This window comes from Neomonachus schauinslandi, chromosome 9 (assembly GCF_002201575.2).
Source record: "Neomonachus schauinslandi chromosome 9, ASM220157v2, whole genome shotgun sequence".
In the NCBI taxonomy this organism is placed as follows: domain Eukaryota; kingdom Metazoa; phylum Chordata; class Mammalia; order Carnivora; family Phocidae; genus Neomonachus; species Neomonachus schauinslandi.
Window position 1 is genome coordinate 25,903,196 of NC_058411.1, and position 22,021 is coordinate 25,925,216.

General features: G+C 47.7%; 1 protein-coding gene across 2 annotated transcripts in view; it reads right to left on the reverse strand.

Annotated features, from left to right (window-relative positions):
• The window catches only part of FLVCR2 (FLVCR heme transporter 2), a 53,534-nt gene extending 32,173 nt beyond the window's left edge, over positions 1-21,361 (reverse strand). The window contains exons 1-2 of one of the 2 annotated variants that reach the window (XM_044917849.1): positions 21,210-21,361; positions 20,621-21,137 (exon numbers count right to left, since the gene is read on the reverse strand). In XM_044917849.1, the coding sequence (XP_044773784.1) occupies positions 20,621-21,137; positions 21,210-21,361 (669 nt within the window). Of the gene's footprint in view, positions 1-20,620 lie in introns of both variants that reach the window. The other variant, XM_021679795.2, reaches the window with a different exon arrangement.
• Positions 21,362-22,021: the final 660 nt, after the last annotated feature.

Consider the following 22,021-nt stretch of genomic DNA (forward strand, 5'->3'; position numbering starts at 1 on the left):
GCTGGGGGCTTCTACTACCTGGACACTGTCGGACTTCTTCAGTCCTTTGGGGAAAAAGAGGTTAGGGAAATGCAGGAAGCAGCAGGTACAGAAATTAGGACAGCCTGCTTCTTAGGGAAGAAACAGTAATAGCAGCTGCTAGTGGCCCTCACCGTGCCCGAGTCACCATGGCACTACTAAGCCATACACACACATGCAAGCACAATCTTTTAATCCCTGTTTTAGAATTGAGCATTCAGGGGCGCCGGGTGGCTCAGTCGGTTAAGCATCTGCCTTCGGCTCAGGTCATAATCCTAGCGTCCTGGGAGCAAGCCCCCCATCAGGCTCTCTGCTCAGCAGGGAGCCTGCTTCTCCCTCTCCCTCTGCCTGCCACTCTGCCTCCTTGTGCTCTCTCTCTGTCAAATACATAAAATCTTTAAAGAAAATTTTAAAAATTAAGCATTCAGTGGGGGGGAAAAATTTGAGGAAATAACATTTGAGTAGTTTATCCAAGGTCATATAACAATAAGTGATAAGGCTGGACTTCAAACTCAGGTCATCTGTACTAGAGTCCGTACCCTAACGCTTAGGTTAAATGATCAGGTCTTGGCTATTAGCTAGACTAAAAGGAAGAGCACTAATGCATAACGAGCACCTATTATGTGTTAGGCAGTGTGCTAAATGATTTTTCACATGTTATTTCATTTAATCCCTATGACAACCCCCTAAAGTTGGCATCATCATGTCTAACTTGGTTTTTATAGATGAGAAAACATCTCTAATTTGCCCAAGGTCACTCAGCTTCTAACAGCAAGACTGAGATTCAAACCCATGGCTAGCTGACTCCAAATCCAATAAGCAGGGTGAATGTCACAGAAGTGAGTGCCTTCAAACACCTGACAATTCCTCCAGTCTTATATGATCCATTCTGTAAATCAAGCACCTCCCTCTAGGTCTAGCTGTTGGAGATGAGAGGTACCTCCAGCCATAGTCTATTTTGTTTACTACTTAAATCCTACGTGATTTCTTATTCTTATGTGATGCTTAGTTTTGGATTTTTTTCCACACAGGGTGGTGGTGTCTCCCCAGATAGATGGTTAGCACCTTGAGGAGAGGGCCGTTGATTAACATTGCCTTTGTGACTCTTCCCCACACAGCGCCCAGCACAATGCCAAGGGCAGAGATGGTGCTTGGGAAATATCTTCTAAATAAAGAGATAACTCAGAATTGTGCAGCTGGGACCTAACTCAAGTATCTGCAGCTAACAGGTTGGGCACAGTAGCGATTAGCTATATTCTGAGAGCTTACCACCACAAGAAAGCAGAAGTGAGAAGGAATGACACAGAGAAGACCTCAAATTTAGGGCTCTGAAGATCAGATATGGAGGCCACTGGAATATGGGACTTCCCACCGTCAAAGCTACACTCAGTATTGATTGAGCACCAAATGTTGGTTGTACTAAAAAGAAAGGGAGGAGACAAAGAGCTCTCATCACCAAGCTTATAAGCTATCTAATGTACCTTGATCTTTTTTTTTTTTTAAAGACTTTATTTATTTATTTGACAGAGAGAGACATAGCGAGAGCAGGAACACAAGCAGGGGGAGTGGGAGAGGGAGAAGCAGGCTCTCCGCAGAGCAGGGAGCCCGATGTGGGACTTGATCCCAGGACCCTGGGATCATGACCTGAGCCGAAGGCAGACGCCCAACGACTGAGCCACCCAGGCGCCCTAATGTACCTTGATCTTGACCTACAACCTTGGTGCTGGGTTTCCTCCTCATCTTTGGGGGGGTGCAAGGTAACTGAAGAGCATAGGTACCCTCGGCTGTAAATAGAGAAGATGCTAAGTTTAGGGGAGGGGTCTGAGTTCTACAGGGAACTTTTTTTTTTTTTGACAAAGAGCTTTATTTCTTTTTTTAGCTGAGCCCCGTATCTGTGCCTGCTTTCAGTCATCAACTCCGGAGGCTCTTGGTATACACACTCCTCCTTTAAGGGGTTGGGGTTCCTCTTGAAATTGTCCTCCTGGTGACATCTGCAAAGGGTCAGTCTAGATCTCTATGAGAGCAGACATGAAGCCTCCTCTGCCTCCCTTTTCACTAAGGGTCCACATCACTGCTGACTTCACCACTCAAAGGTCCCTCTGCTGACACTGCTGATGGCCAATGACCACAGCCTCACAGAACTTCCCCATGACTCACTTGCAAAAGAGGAAAAACAAGGGGGCATCTTTTGAACCACCAGGCCAGCCAGAGCGGTGGAGCACAGACCTCACCTTCTCCCAGTTTTTCGCACTGGAAGTAGGCAATGTGCACAGCTCTATTCAAGTGCTTTGGCACTTCGCACCAACTCGCACACAGCAGCCGACGGGTGCGTCCCACTGTCCTGGGTACAGATGGTGGTAAACAGCCCAGAACACATGCGATGTCACATGTTGTCATCCCTAAAAGGAGTTCATATGATGACAAATGCTCCTACCCCTCCCACATTTTCTTCTAAGTCTGGTTGGACTTTCCGAGTGACAGACAGCCCTCCCCTCCTGATTTTCAGGGGTGAAGTTCAGACCCAGGTGATTACTCAGGGGACAGGCCCTGGAAGAATGATTGTTTTGTGGGTTGCCATGTAAGACCCAGTTCCTCTTCCTACAGGGTGTGCCTCCAGAAACAGACAGAGTGGGTCCAAAGCAGCTTTTTCCTAGGAAGGCAACTTCACAAGTTAACTAACCCTGCCTCGTGATCCTGAGGAGAAATCTAGAAAGAGAAAGAAATCTAAGCCTCGCACGAGAAAAACAATTAGCCACCCATATCTCACACCGACCCAAGGAAGCAGCACCATCAGACTTTGCCCGATGATTTAGGGAGTTACTCAGGGACCTACTTACACAAGAACATCTCCTAATATCCTGCTCTGAAGATGCCTCCCCTCCTACTCGGCTTGATATTTCCACCATTAGTCACTCCATCAGTTGCTGCCTTTCAGTTTCATCTCTCCACCCTTAAATGTGAACACAGGGACCTTTTCTTCCCCATTCACTGTTTCTCCCTTAGCACTCAGAATGCCGCTTAGAACAAAGTAGATGCTCACTAAACATTTGTGCAATAAAAAAATAAAGGTTGTGCTGCACTGTCTCAAAAAAAAACCATAGCTCCCGAGAGCAGACTGTATAGGTAAGAGCACTGAGTTCTAGAAGCAGAGCGTGTGGCCAAGGCTGTACTTCCTGAGACGGACAAGCCAAAAGGAGGAGAGCCTCATTCACTGGCTCCCATTTGTCATATTACCTGCTATCAACTGTGGAGACGTGGGGAGGCTGGCTAGAGGGAATGCAATCCAGAACAAGCAGGATTCAAGAAGACAGAGAGGATGGCCAGGGCCCTGTGTGGGTCGTTTGCAAGGGACAGAGATCTGGCCCAGGGTGGGGGCACCCTAGGAAAGGCCATGGGTTTGCGGGGAGCAGCATGAGAATACAGGACTAGCCATTGCTGGGGCAGATAATGGGGCACCCTCTTCCCTGAGAAGGAAGAACACAAGGACAGCCCAAGCCCCACCAGTCCCCATTTGTCACCACTGATCACTGCCACTAATTGCAAGGGGCGTGGGGGAAAATGTGGTAAGGCCAAGACCACCAGGCCCTCAGAAGACAGCTTCTCACTCCGGGCCCTGTCTCCTGACAGTGAGGACCAAATCAGCTCTGTGTTGTGCCACCACTGAAGAAAGGAGCCACCCTAGGCAGAGACGGAAACCTGCTTTGTGCCAACCGTTGGCAAAAGCCCCTTCTGGGAATCAGAAGGAATCAGAATGTTCTGCAGGATTCCTGGCACTGCAGAATGGATCAGCTCAAGAGGCTCAAATTAGCAGAAATACTCCAGAACCCAGAAGCTCTGGGAGAGGCTCCTGCAGCCAGAGTGACCAGAGCTCATTTGGAAATGAAGAGCTGGCTCTAAAGGCAAGAATGCCAAGCTCTACGAATGGAGGCCGTGGTCCTCAAGCCAAGAGCACTCCAACGTTGCACTTCACAAAGGAGATAGGATGTGAGTTGTGCACAGGAAAGCTGTTTTATTCCTTGAGTGTCGTTGAGCAAGTCCAGAGTCGGTTTTTCTTAAAGGCACTTAAGAGCCTCTGTTTGCACAACACATAATCTGAGCAGCAAGACAACCCAGTGAGGTCAGAGCAGGATGCCCAAAGTCCAGGTAAAATGACACCGCCCTATGAGGGGTGTACTCTGTTCCCTATTCCCTGAGTCTAAGCAACTTGCTGAATTCAGAGCAGTGAAGTAAACATCGGGACTTCTGATGCTCCCATTCCCGGCCCCGCTCTCTTCCCGCAGAACCTCACTGAGCCGCGACAAGGCTCACGTCCCACGAAGACATGGTCTGAGACTCCAGATGACCCAGGGCCTGATGGAATCCTTTGCAGTGCGTTTGTTATATAACTAAGGAACGTGGTTGGGTCATCATTAAATGGCTAACATATTTACTCGGTATCTGTTATCAAAGTTCTTTCTGGACAGTGAATCTGAAGGCAGTCCATTGGGAGGAGAGAGCATTAACGTCTCCTTCAGTCCCTCTAAACAAACCTCCAGCCAATGATCTGGGCTCTGGGAACCCAACGTCCTCTCCCCCCACAACAGCCTGAGAAGCAAACACTAGCAAGGAGGGAGGTCTTACTCCACAAACAGCGAGGGTGGTTGAGATGCCTGCCTCAAGGCCACACAGCAGGCCAGGGGCTGAGACTGTCTTCTTGGGACCGGGATGGTGACACTCCAGTGACACTCAGGACATGGAGGTGGTGAGGGCTTAGAGGAAGTCGCTCCAGAAACCCGAGAGCCCTGATCTGTACGGGTCCCGCCCCCCTCAGGCAGCACCGGAAGAGAGAGGCTTTATAACCACCCGCTGCTCTTCCTGACCACCTGCTTCAAAGGCTTCAGGAACTGCGGATATAGGAGGAGGGGATTTTCTCCGGGGGCATAGTTACACTGAAAAGGTGGAAAAGATTAGTAAGAGAGTTGAGTCAAGCCGCATTCTTCCCTTACCCCCATTCCCCTCCTCCTGAGGCCACAGCTGACATGTTATTAGATGATAATCACAGAAAATGCTCTGGAATCTTCCCTCGGCAATGAGAGGATAACGCCCCACGGCTGAAGTGTGAAAGCCAGAGCACCAGACATCCATCTTCCCATCCAAATACCCTCAGTCGCTGCTGTGCCCCAGGTGTGGTGCCTCCTGGCCCGTGTACTGCGAGCAAGGTCTTGTGGGGGGCTGACCTCTCTGTAGGAGGCTGGTGGTGCTCTCACCAGCTGAGACTGGGCGCAGGAGGGGCTGCTTCAGTTCCCCCACCTATGGCACTGGGGAGGGGGATCTGCTGGCATAAACTTCGGGGACAGCAGCGATGAAGGAAAGGACCTGAAATCTAAAAATGCCACAAAGAGCGTGGTAAGGAGGGAGAAGGCAGGTGTGCGCTCAGTAACAGTCTATGGAGGGCTTGATTCCAAGAGCTCTCACACTCTCCCTCACTTAACTCCGGTGGCAACCCTGGAAGGCAGACTTTCCTGCGACAGATCACAAAGCTGGTGCCCGAAGAGGGCAGGTGTCCAGCTGGACGCTCCAAACACAGAGGCCAGCAGCGCTGGGTCCCGCCTCCACGGCTTTCACCCCAGGAGTTCTCAAACTTCAGGGGGCATCAGAATCCCTGACAGAGAATCAAAAACACAGATTCCTGAGCCCCACTCAGAGACGCTGATTCCTTGGTTCTGCCCTGGAGCCCAGGAATCTGCATTTTTAACAACCCGCGCCGCCCCCCCCTTCTTGGGGGTTCTGCAGCTGGAGGTGAACGGCCCACACTTCACAGTGGCTCTCCGCTGCCCTCAGCGAAAGAAGTCAGAGACAGTTCTCCGCTGTTGTCTTCCCTACGTGTCCCAGGCAGGGCTGGTGGGATAGAGAGGGATCTGTATTCCTGCCGAGCACCTCAGGAGAGAAGAAGTGGTCCTCTGAGTGAGCTCATTGAGTGGTTCCACAAACATGTCCAGCTACTGAACTGGAAGCCCAGGGCAAAGGTCTGAGGAGGCACAGATCGCTTCAGGGGCAGCCACCACCCCAAACAAACAGCCCATTGGAATGGGTCCTGCCCACTTCTTGGAATAGATGGACACCACAAATAGCCTCGTGTACAGAGAGCTGCCTCCAGAGCCATCAGAGGACACCCAGCCATGCCAACACAGTAATTTGGGGCAGAAAGCTGGAATTTCCAGGGGAGAGGAGGAGGGGAAAATGGAGAAAAAAGAAACAACTCCTAACTTTGCTCCACCTTCATGCCCGCCCACCCCCCTCCCCGGGAGCCAGCAGAGCTGTCCAATGAAGCAGTCTCCTGGAAACAAAAGGGACCTGTGTCCACCTCCTCTCTAGAGCAGGAATCAGGCAGGATCCAAAGCAAACACTGCTCCATTACGAGGTTCTGAGACACACTAATTCCAAAAAGATGGCAAGTAAGTAGAGCCCAGCCCTGCCTCCCATCTCCCCTACAGCACATACACGGCACAGCTATTATCTGCCCTCATGCCCAAGCAAGGCCTCATCTTGAACCGTGGGGCGCTGAGAAGCTGAGCTCATGTTTTTGCACAGCATAAAAAAGGAAAGATGCCTGGAATGAGGTCAGAAAGCAGAAGAAGTGAGGTGGACAGCCAGAGCCTGCAGGAAGGCCTCCCACCTCGAGATGACTCAGTAAAGAAAAAGGCCCTTAGTCCGTCAGAACCAAGAGAAGAAAGATGCTCCATTGGGTTAAGTTCAGGAATGGTGCTGGACAGAAGTCAGGAGACAGAGAACAAAGAAAGAAGAGGAAACACCAGCTGTCACATTAACCGTATGGTTCTTTATCATCCTTGATGGGGTTCCAACCCTTAACCTGCGATCCACACGGGGCTGTTTGATGTTGGGGACAGGGGGGGGAGCCGAAGTCAAGGAAAGGACATCCTGTTAACGGCATTGCTGGAAAAAGATCAAGAACCAGCCAGTGGAAAGCAGCTGTGTCTACCTAAGAGGCCTGGACAGCCCACCTCCTTCAGTAGAACCTTAGGTTTGTGAGACTAAGGACTGATGTGTGGGGGTAGGGGGTAGGGGGCTGAGCCATATCTGTGTTACCCCAGAGACTCGCAAGTCTTCATCACAGACAAGAGGTGTCGTCACTGCATGCTGGGAAAGTAACACCACCTCCCAGCACCTATATACAGATTTTAGGTTGAGTAGCTCTCAAGTGGGACTTGGCCCATTATGATACCGCCTGGAAACTTCCCAGAATGGCCCACCCTCCCTAGTCACCCAACTCCTGGGCATTCTACCCAGGAAGAATCAGCTCATAAAAATCACCTCAGGGAAGCTGTCCTGCTTGCTCCCCATTGTGCTCACACTGGGGTAATGTCCTCCCACATGCTGTGACCTGTAAGCCCCCATGCACGTACATGGTGGTGTTACGAGCCTTTAAGTGTTGGCCTCTCCTTCTAGAGCAGGAGCCCCCTGCACACGGGAGCAATTACGTTTATCGATGGTGGTACTCATGGCATATCTGTTCTTCATTTAACACTTTTTTATCTGAAAAATCTGTGAGCTCAGATCCCTCCATTTGTTTCACTTTTTTTTTTTTTAAAGATTTGATTTATTTATTCATGAGAGACAGAGAGAGAGAGAGAGAGGCAGAGGGAGAAGCAGGCTCCCAAGGAGCAGGGAGCCCAATGCGGGACTCGATCCCAGGATGCTGGGATCATGACCTAAGCTGAAGGCAGAAGCTTAACCATCTGAGCCACCCAGGCGCCCCATTTAGCACTTTTTTATCTGAAAATTCTGTGAGCTAAGGTCCCTCCATTTGTTTCACTTTTTTTTTTTTTTAAAGATTTTATTTATTTATTTGACAGAGAGAGACACAGCGAGAGAGGGAACACGAGCAGGGGGAGTGGGAGAGGGAGAGCAGGCTTCCCAACGAGGAGGGAGCCCGATGTGGGACTCGATCCCAGGACCCTGGGATCATGACCTGAGCCGAAGACAGATGCTTAAGGACTGAGCCACCCAGGCGCCCCTTCTCCAGTATTTTAAACTAACAATTTTATTTTAAGATTTTTTTTTTTTATTTATTTGGCAGAGAGAGACACGGTGAGAGAGGGAACACGAGCAGGGGGAGTGGGAGAGGGAGAAGCAGGCTTCCCGCAGAGCAGGGAACCCAATGCGGGGCTCGATCCCAGGACCCTGGGATCACGACCTAGCTGAAGGCAGACGCTTAACGACTGAGCCACCCAGGCGCTCCCCTCCATTTGTTTCACTTAATCCTCTTCTTTACCTTTTGCAATAGCCAATATTATCTCCTGCTTACAAAAGAAGAAATCAAAATGTAGGAAACCCAATGGACTTGACTGAATGGAACACAGCAGAGCTAAAGATGGTGTTCTCAACCACCCTGGGTCTGGCACAGTTCAAGGCACACAGTAAGGACTACATAGCTCTTTCCATTGAAGAAATAAGATTAAATCACATCAGAAAGACAAATCCAGGTATGACAGTTCCTTCCTCCAATGACCTGAGCTCTCAACTTAGTCACCTTCATTCTTGTGTATTAACTTGTCCATCCATTTGTAAGCATGTTATGCCCAGAGCCCTGCTCTGAGATATAGGAGAGGTGTGTTAGTCAAATTTCTAATCCTCTGGCAAGTTTCCCATTTAGCTGAAAGAGGAGGAGGAGAAAGAGGTGGAAAAGGACAGGAGAAAAGATAAGGAAGAGGGGGAAACACAAACATCCAGAAAACAAAGGCCAGTATCCCAGTGAACTCAGCAAGCACGCAGAAGGCCCAGAATGCACTCCTCCAAGCACAGAGACCGATGACTTGATGACAGGAGGTGAGCAGGCACCCAGCCAGAAGGAAACACCTCACAAGCACTGGATCTTTGTGTGTGTGTGTGTTGTGGTAAAATACACATAGCATAAATCTTAACCATTTTTTTTTTTAAGATTTTATTTATTTGTGAGAGAGAGAATGAGAGACAGAGAGCATGAGAGGGAGGAGGGTCAGAGGGAGAAGCAGACTCCCTGCCGAGCAGGGAGACCGATGTGGGACTCGATCCCGGGACTCCAGGATCATGACCTGAGCCGAAGGCAGTCGCTTAACCAACTGAGCCACCCAGGCGCCCCATTTTAACCATTTTTAACTGTATGGTTTAGTGGCATCAAGTACATCCATATTGCTATGCAACCATCACCTCCACCCATCTCCAGAGTATTTTTCATCTTCCCAAACTGAAACTCTATACCCATCAAACAGTAACTCCCCATTCTTTCCTCCCCTAGTCCCAGGCAACCACCATCCTACTTTCTGTCTCTATGAATTTGAGTACTCTTTGTACCTGCAGTATAATCAAAATATATTTGCCCTTTGTCCCTGGTTCCTGCCACAGAGCTCTAAAAGCCCTTGGAATCTCATGAGTGGTAGGAGACTTTTGTTACGCACAAGGAATCCTTTTCCAATCACACCTGAATTTATGCTACTGAAGTGACTCAGAGTGAGGACTGTAGATGGCCTTAGGATGGGCTAATCTCCAGAAAATTACGTGATTAGAGTTTGGGAACTTTCAGCCTCATCCTCCCCCCGACCTCTGAAGAGGCAAGGGGAGCTAGAAATTGAGCTCTATAAAAACACATGAGCAAGGAAATTCGGTGAGCTTTCTGGTCAGTGAACACATCACATCAGTGCTGGGAGAGTGGTATGCCCAGAGAGGCCCCCACATCTCTTCCATTTGGCTGTTTCTGAGTTGTGTCCTTTATAGTAACGAGTAAAGTAAGTGGCCTTACCAGTAAATAAAATGTTTACCTGAGTTCTGTGAGCCATTCTAGCAAATTATAGAACCTGAGTAGAGGTCATGGGAACCGTCAATTTATAACCAGTCAGTGAGAAGTGTGGCTGGCCCCCAAGACTTGCAAATGGCATCTTAAGTGGGGGCAGTCTTGTGGAACTGAGCCCTTAACTTGGGGGTTGGTCTGCATTTAACTCCAAGTAGTCAGTGGTCAGAATTAAATTGAATTGTAGGACATTCAGTTGGTGTTAAAGAATTGGAGAATTAGTTGGTGTCAGAAAAAAATACACATCAATACCTCATATAAGTTGAATCATATAGTATCTCTGCTTTTGTGAACTACCTTATTTCACTTAGCTTAATGTCTTCAAGGTTGATCCATGTGTAGCATGGGTCAGAATTTCCTTTCCTTTTAAGGCTGAATAATATTTCATTTCATGTATATATCACATTTTGTTTATCCATTCATCTGTAGATGGGCACTTGGGTTGCTTTCTCCTTTACGGAGAAAAAAGTTGTGAATAAAGTTGCTATAAACATGGGCAAACAAATATCTGGTTTAACCTCCTGCTTTCAGTTCTTTTGGGTAAATAGCCAGAAGCAGAATTGCTGGATCATATAGTAATTCTATTTCTAATTTTCTGAGGAACTGCCATACTGTCTTCCATATGACTGCGCCATTTTACATTCCCATCAGCAACACACAAGGGTTCCAATTTTTCCACATCCTTGCCTACACTTGTTTCTTTTTTCCCTGAGGATGAGCATCTTCTCATGTGCTTATTGACCATTTGTATATCTTTTTTGGAGAAATACCTGTTCAAGTCCTTTGCTCATTTTTAGATTAGGTGGATTTTTTTATTGTTCAGCTGTTATATATTATATACATATAATTAATACATATATATTAATTATATATCCTGGATATCAACCCTTAATAGATATAGGACTTGAAAGTATTTTCTCCCATTCCACGAGTTGCCTTCTCACTCTATTGATGGTGTCCTCTGATGCACAGAAGTGTTTTATTTTGATGTAGTCCAATGAATCTTTTTTTCTTTTATTGCCCATGCTTTCAGTATCACAACCAAGAAATCATTGTCATCATTACCAAATCCTACATCACTAAGCGTTTTCCCTATGTTTTCTTCTTATAGAGTTATAGTTTCACCAACACCATTTGTTGAAAAGGCTAGTGATAATCATGTGTCAATGTAGGTTCATCAACTGTAACAAATGTACCACTGTGGTTTATAGTTTTCTCAACACCATTTGTTGAAAAGACTGGTTATCATGATGTGTCAGTGTAGGTTCAACAACTGTAACAAATCCACCACTCTGGTGGGGGATGTTGACAATGGGGGAAGCTGTGCGTGCTGAGGAGTGGGGTAAGAAGGGTAGGGAGAAATCTCTGTACCTTCAACTTAATTTTGGTGCAAACCTAAAACTGCTCTAAAAAATACCTTTTTTTTTTTTTTTTTTTAGGAAAAGGTTTCCATTGGCCTTGGCACTCTTGTTGAAATCATCTGACCACATATGCGAGGGTTTACCTCTGGGCTCTCTATTCCATCGGTCTATATGTTTGTCTTTAGGCCAATACCATACTGTCATGATTACTACGGCTTTGTTATTAGTTTTAAAATCAAGAAGCGTGAGACCTCCAACTTTGCTGTTCTTTTCCAAAACTGTTTTGGCGATTCGGTGTCCTTTAAATTTCCACATGAATTTTTCTATTTTCCATTTTTCTATTTCTGCGAATAACATCATTGGGATTTTGATGGGGATGGCACTGCATCTGTAGATTGTTTTTGGTAGTATTTCCATCTTAACAATATTAAGTCTTCCAATCCACAAACACAAGATGTCTTTTTTATGTATTTATGACTTCTTTAATTTCCCTCAGCAATGTTTTTTAGTTTTCAGTGTATAAGTCTTTCACCTTTTTGGTTAAATTTATTCCTGGATATTTTGTTTTTGATGCTGCTGTAAATGGAATTGTTTTCTTAATTTCCTTTTGGGATTGTTCATTGTTAGTGTACAAAGATACAATTAGGTTAAAGTGTTGCAAATTCAGTTTACAGAAAGGAACTGGTTATTGGGAGTATAGCATGAGGGAGGACGGAGGGAGAAGGAAAAGGTAAGTAAAAATTCCATGAAATCCCCTACCATTTTGAATGGGGCTTTTTCTTGGTTGGGTGTTTGCCTGGTTGCTGTCTATCTTTGAGTAATCTCCAGAAATCCTATAAAGAAGTTATTTTAGCTGGTTTTTAGTTTGCTTAACATTTCTGTGAGGGGCAAGGGTCTGAAGCTTCCTGACCCACCATCTTGCTGACATACTCTTCGAGGCCTAAGGCTGATTCCCCAAGCAGTGAGTGTATCTTTAAGGAGAGAATTAAGGAGCCAGACTGGTCAGAGCAAAGAGACAAGGCTGGGAAGGAACAAGAGACAGACTGGATAGAAAGAAATGGAGAAGAGTAGGGGTCTTAGCATGCTAACCCAAAGACTTAGACTTGATTCCATGGAATTGCCAGGCACCTGCAATTGCTGCCAAAGGAACAAAGATAGAAGTCAGGCCAGGCCAACCTGAGCCTCCTCCAGTGGCCTGAGCTAAAGGTCAAAGAAATAAAAGGAATAGGAGGGAGCATCAGCAGAGTTCCACATCACATTCCACCAGGGCGTGCCTCCCCACCCCCGGGGTGGGAGTATATTTCAAAAATCTTAAATGAATCCAAATTATGAGCCCCACCCCCAGCCCAGCCTCTTCCCTCAATCTGAAGGGTGAGTGGCTGAGCTCCTAATTGCTTCCCTGGGCACACTGGACCAGCAAACACATAATAAATCTCTCCCGACAAGAACGTGGCTCCAAGCAAGAGGCTGCCTTCCCAAGGCCTGCTGTTCCCCTTTTCTAGTGATTTCAAAAACTGATCACTAGTCTCCCCTGGGAAGCCAGGTAAAAAGATAGGAGCCTGCGCCCCACCCCTAGAGAGTCCAGTTAAGGAAGTCCACCTGGGGCCCAGGCATCTGTATTTTTACCCAGCCCCTAGGGTGAGGCAAATGATCACCATTTTTGGCTTGGAGCACTGGTCTGGTGTCCTCCCCAGAGCTGCTAGCCTTCGAGCTCATTTCTCTTGGCCTGCATCTTTGGCGAGGGCTTTCCGACTGACAAAGGAGAACTGGAATTCACTTCCACTTCACTTTCCCCAAAAGTCTCAAACTGAAGTTTTATCTGATCCACAGTTTCAAAAGGATGGAATATAATTAAACACACACACACACCTATGAATTAGTCATCAGCACTTAATAAACAGATTTCGTAAGGCAGACACAGAAAGACAAACATTGTATGGTTCCGCTTATATGATGTACCTAGCAGAGGCGAATTCGTAGAAACAGAGAGTAGAAGAGAGGTACCTAGGGGCTGGAGGAAGGGGGATAGGAGGAGTTATTATTTGATGGGTACACAGTTGTTGAGGGTATATAAAAAGTTTTGGGTATAGATAGTGGTAATGCTTACATAACATTGTAAAAGTATTTAATGCCATTGAATTGTACACTTATGAATGGTTAAAATGATATTATGTCTCTTCTACCAGAATAATAATAATAATAACAAAAACAGACTTCATCTAAAAATCTAGATCTCTGGTTTCTCCTTAAGGAAACAAAATGAGCTCTGGCAACACTGGGTCATGCTTTATATACCAACAGTTGGCAGCAGCCGACGCAGTTGCTGTCTTTGGATGGGAAATGGACTCTCACGTTTGTCGTGACCCCACCACAACCCAATGTCATTTTGACTGTCACATTTATAAGACCTGCCTGGCACCCAGGAGCACTTGAAGGTGTGGTCCCAGCCCCACCCCACTGCATGTCATCACCACTGGCCTCCTCCCCTCCCAGCCCTGGCCTATTCCTGTCTTCCAGTGCATAAGGGGAGGCCAGGAAGTGGTCAGCCACGTGGGCAGGCACTCTGTGTGCTTTAAGTAACAAGTACAATCACTAGAAGAGAACAAGAGTTTGCCTTCACCTCCCCCAACTTCAATCAGACCTTGAAAGGCCTCTAACATTAGAAAATCCAGAACGATAAGCTTCAACTTTAACACATGACCATGGCAGATGACCATGATTGGGAACAAGAGTAGGCTGACCACCCACCTCCTGACCCTGACCCCCGAGTCAGTCTCAGACACCCAGCCTCTCTGGTATTACCACACGATCAGCCGGTCCAGCAAACACCACGTCCTCAAGACTGGACTCCGTTTCCTAGCACCCATCTTTATCTGCTAGAATCTATTTCCAAACGCGTAAATATGATGTGGTTCAGGACATGCTCCTCCAAATTATGGCACCCAGAATATTTTAAGCTGAGGGAGTTTCAGAAAAGAGCAGATGGGGAAAGTCACTCTGACCTCCTCCTGCTCGCTCTTCTTCCCTGAAACAGACCTTAAACCTTCCTGTAAGAGGTACTCCTCCCATACCTGGAGCAAAGGAGCACCCTTACCTCTTAAGACAAAAGGATACCAAGGGGGCTCCTGGGTGGCTCAGTCGGTAAGCGTCTGCCTTCGGCTCGGGTCATGATCCCGGGGTCCTGGGATCGAGCCCCGCGTCGGGCTCCCTGCTCGGCGGGAAGCCTGCTTCTCCCTCTCCCACTCCCCCTGCTTGTGTTCCCTCTCTCGCTGTCTCTCTCTCTGTCAAATAAATAAAATCTTTAAAAAAAAAAAAAAAAAGGATACCAAGGAGAATCATAACAGGCCTTACTCAGTTTCCTCAGTTTGCTACACTAATTTCATACTCCTAACCTGTCATAGTCCTCCACGATGGTGCACTTTTCATCAAATCTAGCCTAAAAGCACACAGGTCTAAGTGTTTCTTCATTTCCTTAGGAAGGCTCCCATATCATGTAATACTTATATAAACTTGGATGATTTTCTCCTGATTACCTGTCTTTATCAGTTTAATTTTTAAACCCAACTAAGGCCCCTAAGAGGGTCAAGGAAAACTCCCCCCCCCCCCCCACCCAACCTGCTAAATAGCATCATTGTTCTAGATCTGCGCTGTCCAACCCGGCTATTGAACACATATCACCATTCCTGGGAAATGTGGCGAGGCTATCAGTGTTAAATACATGCCAATTTTCAAAGACTCAGTATGAAAAAAGAATGGAAAATAGCTTATTAGTGATTTTATTATATAGATTACATGTTGAAAGACTATTTTGGATATATCGGGTTAAATAAAATATACTAGTAAAACTAGTTTCACCTGCTCTTTCTACTTTTTAAAAAATTTACATTTCACCTGTTTTTTTTTTTTTAAGATTTTATTTATTTATTTGAGAGAGAGAATGAGATAGAGAGAGCATGAGAGGGGGGAGGGTCAGAGGGAGAAGCAGACTCCCCGCTGAGCAGGGAGCCCGATGCAGGACTCGATCCCGGGACTCCAGGATCATGACCTGAGCCGAAGGCAGTCGCCCAACCAACTGAGCCACCCAGGCGCCCCTCACCTGTTTTTAATGTAGCTAGTAGGAAATTTAGTTGTGCATGTGGCTGGCCTTATGTTTCTATTGGGTGGTGCTATTTCTTTTTTTTTTTTTTTTAAAGATTTTATTTATTTATTTGAGAGAGAGAGAATGAGAGAGAGAGAGAGCACATGAGAGGGGGGAGGGTCAGAGGGAGAAGCAGGCTCCCTGCCGAGCAGGGAGCCCGATGCGGGACTCGATCCAGGGACTCCAGGATCATGACCTGAGCCGAAGGCAGTCGCTTAACCAACAGAGCCACCCAGGCGCCCGGGTGGTGCTATTTCTGAAAGCCCAAACAGCGTGGCCGCTACACACCTGATTCTGTAAGATGACCGCACTAGACAGATAAGTCCATCCTTATCCACAGGGGATATATTCCAAGACCCTCACAGGATGCCTGAAACTGCAGATTGGTACTGAACCCTGTCTGTACTACATGTTTCTCTATACCTACCTAACTATGATACAGTTCAATTTGTAAATTAGGCACAGTAAGAGATCAGTAATAACTTGTAATAAAATAGAACCACTGTAACAATATACTGTAATAAAAGTTATGTGAATGTCACCTCTCTCTCCAACTATCTTATTGTACCATGCTCACCCTTCTTACAATGATGTTCAATGATAACACACCTATGTGATAAGATGAAGCAAGGGGAATGATGTGGCATTGTGACATCGTGTTAGGCTATGGATGACCCTCCTATAGGTTAGGAGGACCATCTATTTCCAGGTTGACTGCAGGGGACTAAAACCATGGAAAGTGAAACAGGGATAAGGGGAGACTCCTATATTTTCATAACTTGAAAAGCAAACATTCTCTCCTACTCTTTCTGGTAGGCACTGGGCTCTCAGCTGCCCAGGGGTCCTTGAGGAAGTCCCTCCCCACCTTGGTGCTGTAGGCTCCTCACAGGGGCTGGAACTGACTTGGTCCCTTCGAGCTCCCACATCTCTCCCATCCAGTGCCACCAAGCTATCACCAGACTCTAAGACAGGGCTTTCTTCCAATCCTTCCATTATAACATCGTCCACATCACTCAAAACCCCATATGGGTAATTTCCCTGGAAGCCATAGAACAAGTGTTGCCACATGTCAGGCTGTCACCACCTGTGTAACTGGCCAGAGACAAAGGGAAGAGGCTCTGTTGCAATTCTAAGACTCCTTCCCTCTCTCACCCCAGCTGAGGATTCACTGGTTTCTTCTTCCCAAAGACCAGAGCCCCACCTTCTTATGACTCCTGCTAGGCTCGAAGAGGCAGAATCCACCCTTTAGCAGTTTACAACACAGTGGGTGGGGAGACAGTACTAACGCCAGGCACATCAAAACAGAAGACAGGTACAGAGGTTCTCAGATTCTGGAGAAAACTTCTGGGTACTTTATCACCACCACCAACCAGACACAAGGGGCAAAATTCCAACCTCACAATCCTGCCCTCGCCCTTTTTAAAAATATATGCTTTAGGGGAGCCTGGGTGGCTCAGTCAGTTAAGCATCCGACTCTTGATCTCAGCTCAGGTTGTGATCTCAGGGTCGTGAGTTCAAGCCCTGCCTTGGACTCCACGCCCAGCGTGGAGCCTACTTTTAAAAAACCAATTAATCAATGAAAAAAATTAAAAAATTAATTTAAAAATTTAATTCTAAAATAAAAAATATATGCTTTATCCACATGACAACTCAGTATTGGCTTATTGACATGGGCTCTTGGAGGTGGAGTTGCGTTCAAATCTCCCTTCTACCGCTTAGTAGCTGTAGGACCCTGCATAAGTTTGCTACATTTATCTGGGTCTCAATTTCCTCCCCCATAACAACAGAGACAATTCCACCTACCTCATAGAGTTGAAAAATTAAATAATAGGTAAGAAAGTGCCTTGCACGTAATAGGTGTTTGGTAGATACTAGCTTCCTTCCCCTTCAATTTTTCTAAGCAATTGGGCAAAGAAGATACTAAAAATCTCATGGAGAACTGAAAATAAATCCTTTATACGCTGATCTAGGCTTTTGTTTATTTGTTTGTTTATCGGAATCCTAGTTGCCTGGTACAATTTTAAAATCTGGTATGGGAACTCTGCAAAGGCGGGGATTATCTTTGTAGCCCTAGCCCAGTGCCTGGCAAATGGGAAGCACTAGGTGAATGCTTGTTGAATGAATGAATGAATGACGAATTTGATGCAAGCAGGGCTGGTGCACGTGTGGAGTACATAAGAGGCACGAGAAGAGGGAGGTCAGAATTATCAGCGTACAGAGTTTAGCTGATCAGTGTGAGGTTTGCAGGCCAACAAGAATTATTCTGTGGAACAGCATTTGAAGTCTGTTTAGACAGCTCTGGGGAGCCTTTTTTCCTAAGCGGCAAAGCTCTTAATACTACTCTAATACTATCTCTCCTCCATTCAGCCGTGCCTTACTCAGAAAGAAAGGTAAAACGCATGCCAAGAACCAAACATAGATAGTCATCCTGACGGTGAGGAAGCATTACCAATTCAGTTTTTCACACATTTTTTCTAGCGTTAAGACGAAAAGATCAAACTGAATAGATGGCTCCGTGATACAAATATATGCTGTCAGAGTGTTTTTAAATGTAAAATTCTTAGCATTTCCTGACCTTGGTGGGGAGTGGGGGTGGGGAATGAGTAAATAGTCTTATTAAACTTTAAAGATGTATCTGGTGTCAAGTTCCCTCACAGGTGTGTGACGAGGGGTCTGAAAACCTATTAGTTTATGCTTTATGGTTTACAAAAACATTTTGGATTCTCGGATCTCACCAGGCCACCCGAGGGGCTTCTCCTACAAAGCGATCCTGCTCTCCCCAAAACAATGGGTTTGAGATTGCACTGAATCCCGTTCGGCTGCTCACAGGGAGATTTAACCCTTGGGAAGTTGGAAAGGTCCTGCTCTTCACCTCCCAGCTTTACCCTCCTATAAGGGAAAAAGTAAGAACTAAGGGTTACTGGTCATGTGTTAAATAAAATAAAATGAAAACAACTGCAGGTGCTTGGGAAGAAGTGGGACCTGGAGGCAGTGGTCTAGATAGAGAAGGACCCCATAAATACTTGCTTCAAATATTTGGAGAAGGCAGTCATAATGATGAGAGAACAGAAGGCAAGCTGAGGACAAAGCAGAAGCTGACACCCCAACAACCCTCCCCCCATGGGATCTATGTGACGTTCCTCAGGCACTCCTGGCTGCCCCAAAGGAAAAACAAATAGTTAACTTATAGTGATCACATTCCTACAAGACATGAGTCTCCCTCAGTTTACAAATGTCTTGGCAATCTACAAGAACAAAGCATTCCTACAATAACCTAGCTTCCAGAGGGAAATAGATCCAATTAAATGCCCTTATAACCTGCAGCCCATTGACAGATAATTGAGGTGGGCAGAGTGTAATGTTCCTCCAGGAAGTTCCCAACTATCTTAATGTTAATGCCTTACTAGTGGGGTAAACAACCTTAACTTGACAATGGCAAGGCCTCTGGTATCCTGTGAGTCTTCTTTAACATATAAAAATCCTTTTGAAACCTCCCTTTTCCTTACCTCCCCCAACCCCATAGTATATAATCAGCCACCCCTCACAACTCCGGGGCAGCAGCTCTTTCTGCCCACGGGTCCTGTCCCTGTGCTTCCATAAGCTACCATTTTGCACCAAAGACGTCTCAAGAATTCTTGCTTAGTTGTCGGCTCCGGACTCTACCCCACTGAACCTCACCTATATTCCAAAATCCCATCAATAACATGCCCAACGGGGGCACCTGGGTGGCTCAGTCGTTAAGCGTCTGCCTTCGGCTCAGGTCATGATCCCAGGGTCCTGGGATCGAGCCCCGCATCGGGCTCCTTGCTCGGCGGGGAGTCTGCTTCTCCCTCTCCCTCTGCCTGCTGTTCTGCCTACCTGTGCTCTCTCTCTCTCTCTCTGTCAAATAAATGAATAAAATCTTTAAAAAAAAAATAAATAACATGCCCAACGTTTGGGTCATAACCTCACTGAGATGCAAAGAGATCCTCCTTCCAAAAAGAAAGAAAGAAAACGGATTGAGATAGGAGCTTTCCACGCCTTTCCAAAAAGGTTTCTAGGCCTTGGAAATTCAGCAGGAGATTTCTATTCCATCCTGCTAGGCTTGGCTCTACTCCCCAGGGAAGCAGTTTGGCCCAGAGCACTGTTTCCACTGTCCTCACTTCAGCCTGGTATAAAAGAAGGTAAGCACGGGGTCAGGGGCCAAACACCACCAAGCCAGCGCTCATTGGTTCTATGTTAGTACAGGACATACTGCATTCTAGGAAAGCTGGTGAGTCAGGCTAAAAATATCCATCAAATTCTGACCATCCCAGAATAATCTGATGCCCATGGGCTGCTCCCTGAGAAAGAACAGCTTTCCTGAAATCACAGGTCTAAGCCAGTGGACTTGATGTGGGAAACAAAGGTAGAAGGAAAATTATTAAGTTTCCTCACTACCTACAGCCCATTGACAAGTCCTTGGAACAGGCAGAGTGACATTCCTCTAGGGACTCAGCTGCCTCGATGTTAATACTTTGCTAAGGGCAAAAGGCAATTCTAGTCTGACCCCCCTTCCCCCAGGATCCTGTAAGTCTACTTTAATGTATAAAAATTCCTTTGGAAACTTCCTTTATCTCTAAACCACCCCCCCCCAAGATACATGTTGGCAATCATCCCCCAAGCATATGGCCCACTGATATACATCTGAGGGGTCTCATGACTAAGGTTTTATTAGACAGTAATAAATGACCTTTTCCCAACAGTAGCTAGCCCTCTCAAGGTCCTGGAAACCTTGCTTCCAAAATTCTTTAGTGACTTAACGCTACCCCTAACCCCCTCCCAACTTGAAAGTATATAACGGGCCACTCCTCATGACCCCATTGCAGCTCCTTCTACCTACGGGTCCTGTCCCCGGGCTTTCATAAAATCACCTTTTTGCACCAAAGACGTCTCAAGAATTCTTTCTTGGCCATTGGTTTCGAACCCTAATAACGTCTTTCCTATATCAGACTGACGGGGTCAGGAAGGAGATCATAAACCCGAGGACATTCCAGAAGCATGCTTTCTGCTGGGGGAGGAGAAACTGTCCGTGAAGGAAAAGGTCTCCTTCTGTTCCCCTAACCTTCTCTTACAGAGCCATCCAGTCACAATCCCTCACTCCCGCCCAGCCATGAAGTCCCCCAGGGTCACAAACACTGCTGAGGTCAGAAAACCACAGGCTCCCACACACTTAGGTGCCCTCAGGTACAACCCAACACAGTGAGCTTCACAATGATATGATGCCCATTCCTCTGAACACCCGCCAACTCCTTGACCCACCTGATTGCCAAAGACAGCTATGGAGCAGGCCGTTGAGACCTCATTAGCCCCAAACCAGACAGAAGCAATGCGGGAGGGCATGCCCAGGATGAAGACCTGGGCCACAGAGCAGATGATCTGGCCTAGGACGGTGACTGGGAAGAGATGTGGCTTCAGGCTCCCCAACTTCACCCAGGCCCCCAGGCAGTTGAGAGCAGAGCCAGTGAGGGCGATGGTGCGCAGGCCGAATTTCTCCAGCAGCCAGGCCACGGGCAGGATGAGAGGGATGTAGGTCAGCATGTAACACATGGACAGCCAGTCGATGGCAAAGGCACTGACCCCGTAGAAGTTCATGAAGATGTTATTGATGGAGCCGTACTGGATCCACTGGAAGGCATTGCACATGGAGTAGCAGCTGAACAGCAGGACCACCACCCAGCGGCGCTTGCTCACCTTGATCACGCTACGGTCCTCGGGGCACGAGCTACTGGGGTAGGCCAAGCCACCGGGCTGGGCCAAGGTTCTGGGGTGGGCAGAACTGCTTGAGTGGGCCGACACGCTGGGGTGAATGGAGACGCTGGGGTGGGCCGACACGCTCGGGTGGGCCGACACGCTGGGGTGAATGGAGACGCTGGGGTGAGTGGAGACGCTGGCGTGGGCCGACACGCTGGGGTGGGCCGAGGCGCTGGGATCCGCGCGCAGGGCAGGCTCCTGCGCAGGGCTGCCATCGTGCGCCTGTTGGTTGGGCTCTTCATTCACCATGACCACAGCCTCTCCTGGAGCCCGAGACAGGTGCTGAGGACCCCGGCAGTCTTAAGGGACAGTGGCCTCGGCTGCTCCCTTAGAGCTGACAGGGCACCTGCCCAGGCCCACCCCAGAAGACACGGAGACCCGAGCCTGCGTAAAAACTGCGAGCCGAACTCCCTTCACTCACCCCCAAGCTTCTGTTCCCACTTTTCCTTGGTGTCTTTTGCCACCGACCGCTGTCCCCCAGGCCGGCCGCAGCACCTCAGCCCGGTGCTGGCTACGGGTGCCTTGAGTCCTCCCCAGGGGTTCAGGCCAAGTTCAGTCCCTCGGTCCGGGAGAAAAGTTCGCGCCTGGCACGGAGCCTCTAGGTGGGACTCGGTTCCGCTCCGGGGTGGCTTGGGGCCCCGCCCCCTCGGGCGCACGTGACCGCCCCACCCCCGTCCAGCCGGGCTTCCCCCACCCTCCTGCTCCCCCCTTCCCTCCCGCCTTCTCGAGCCGGGCTGGTCCGGCTGCGCAGTTGTTTCGCCACAGCTTGCGGGGTGCATTCCTCCCCCACGCCCCGGGTGCCATGGAAACCGCCGGGTTAACCCCCACCCTCCGCACCGCCCCTCAGATTCATTTGCCTCTCCCAGGGGACCCCGCAGGAAAAAAAATCCCCGAAGCTCTGCCGAGGTA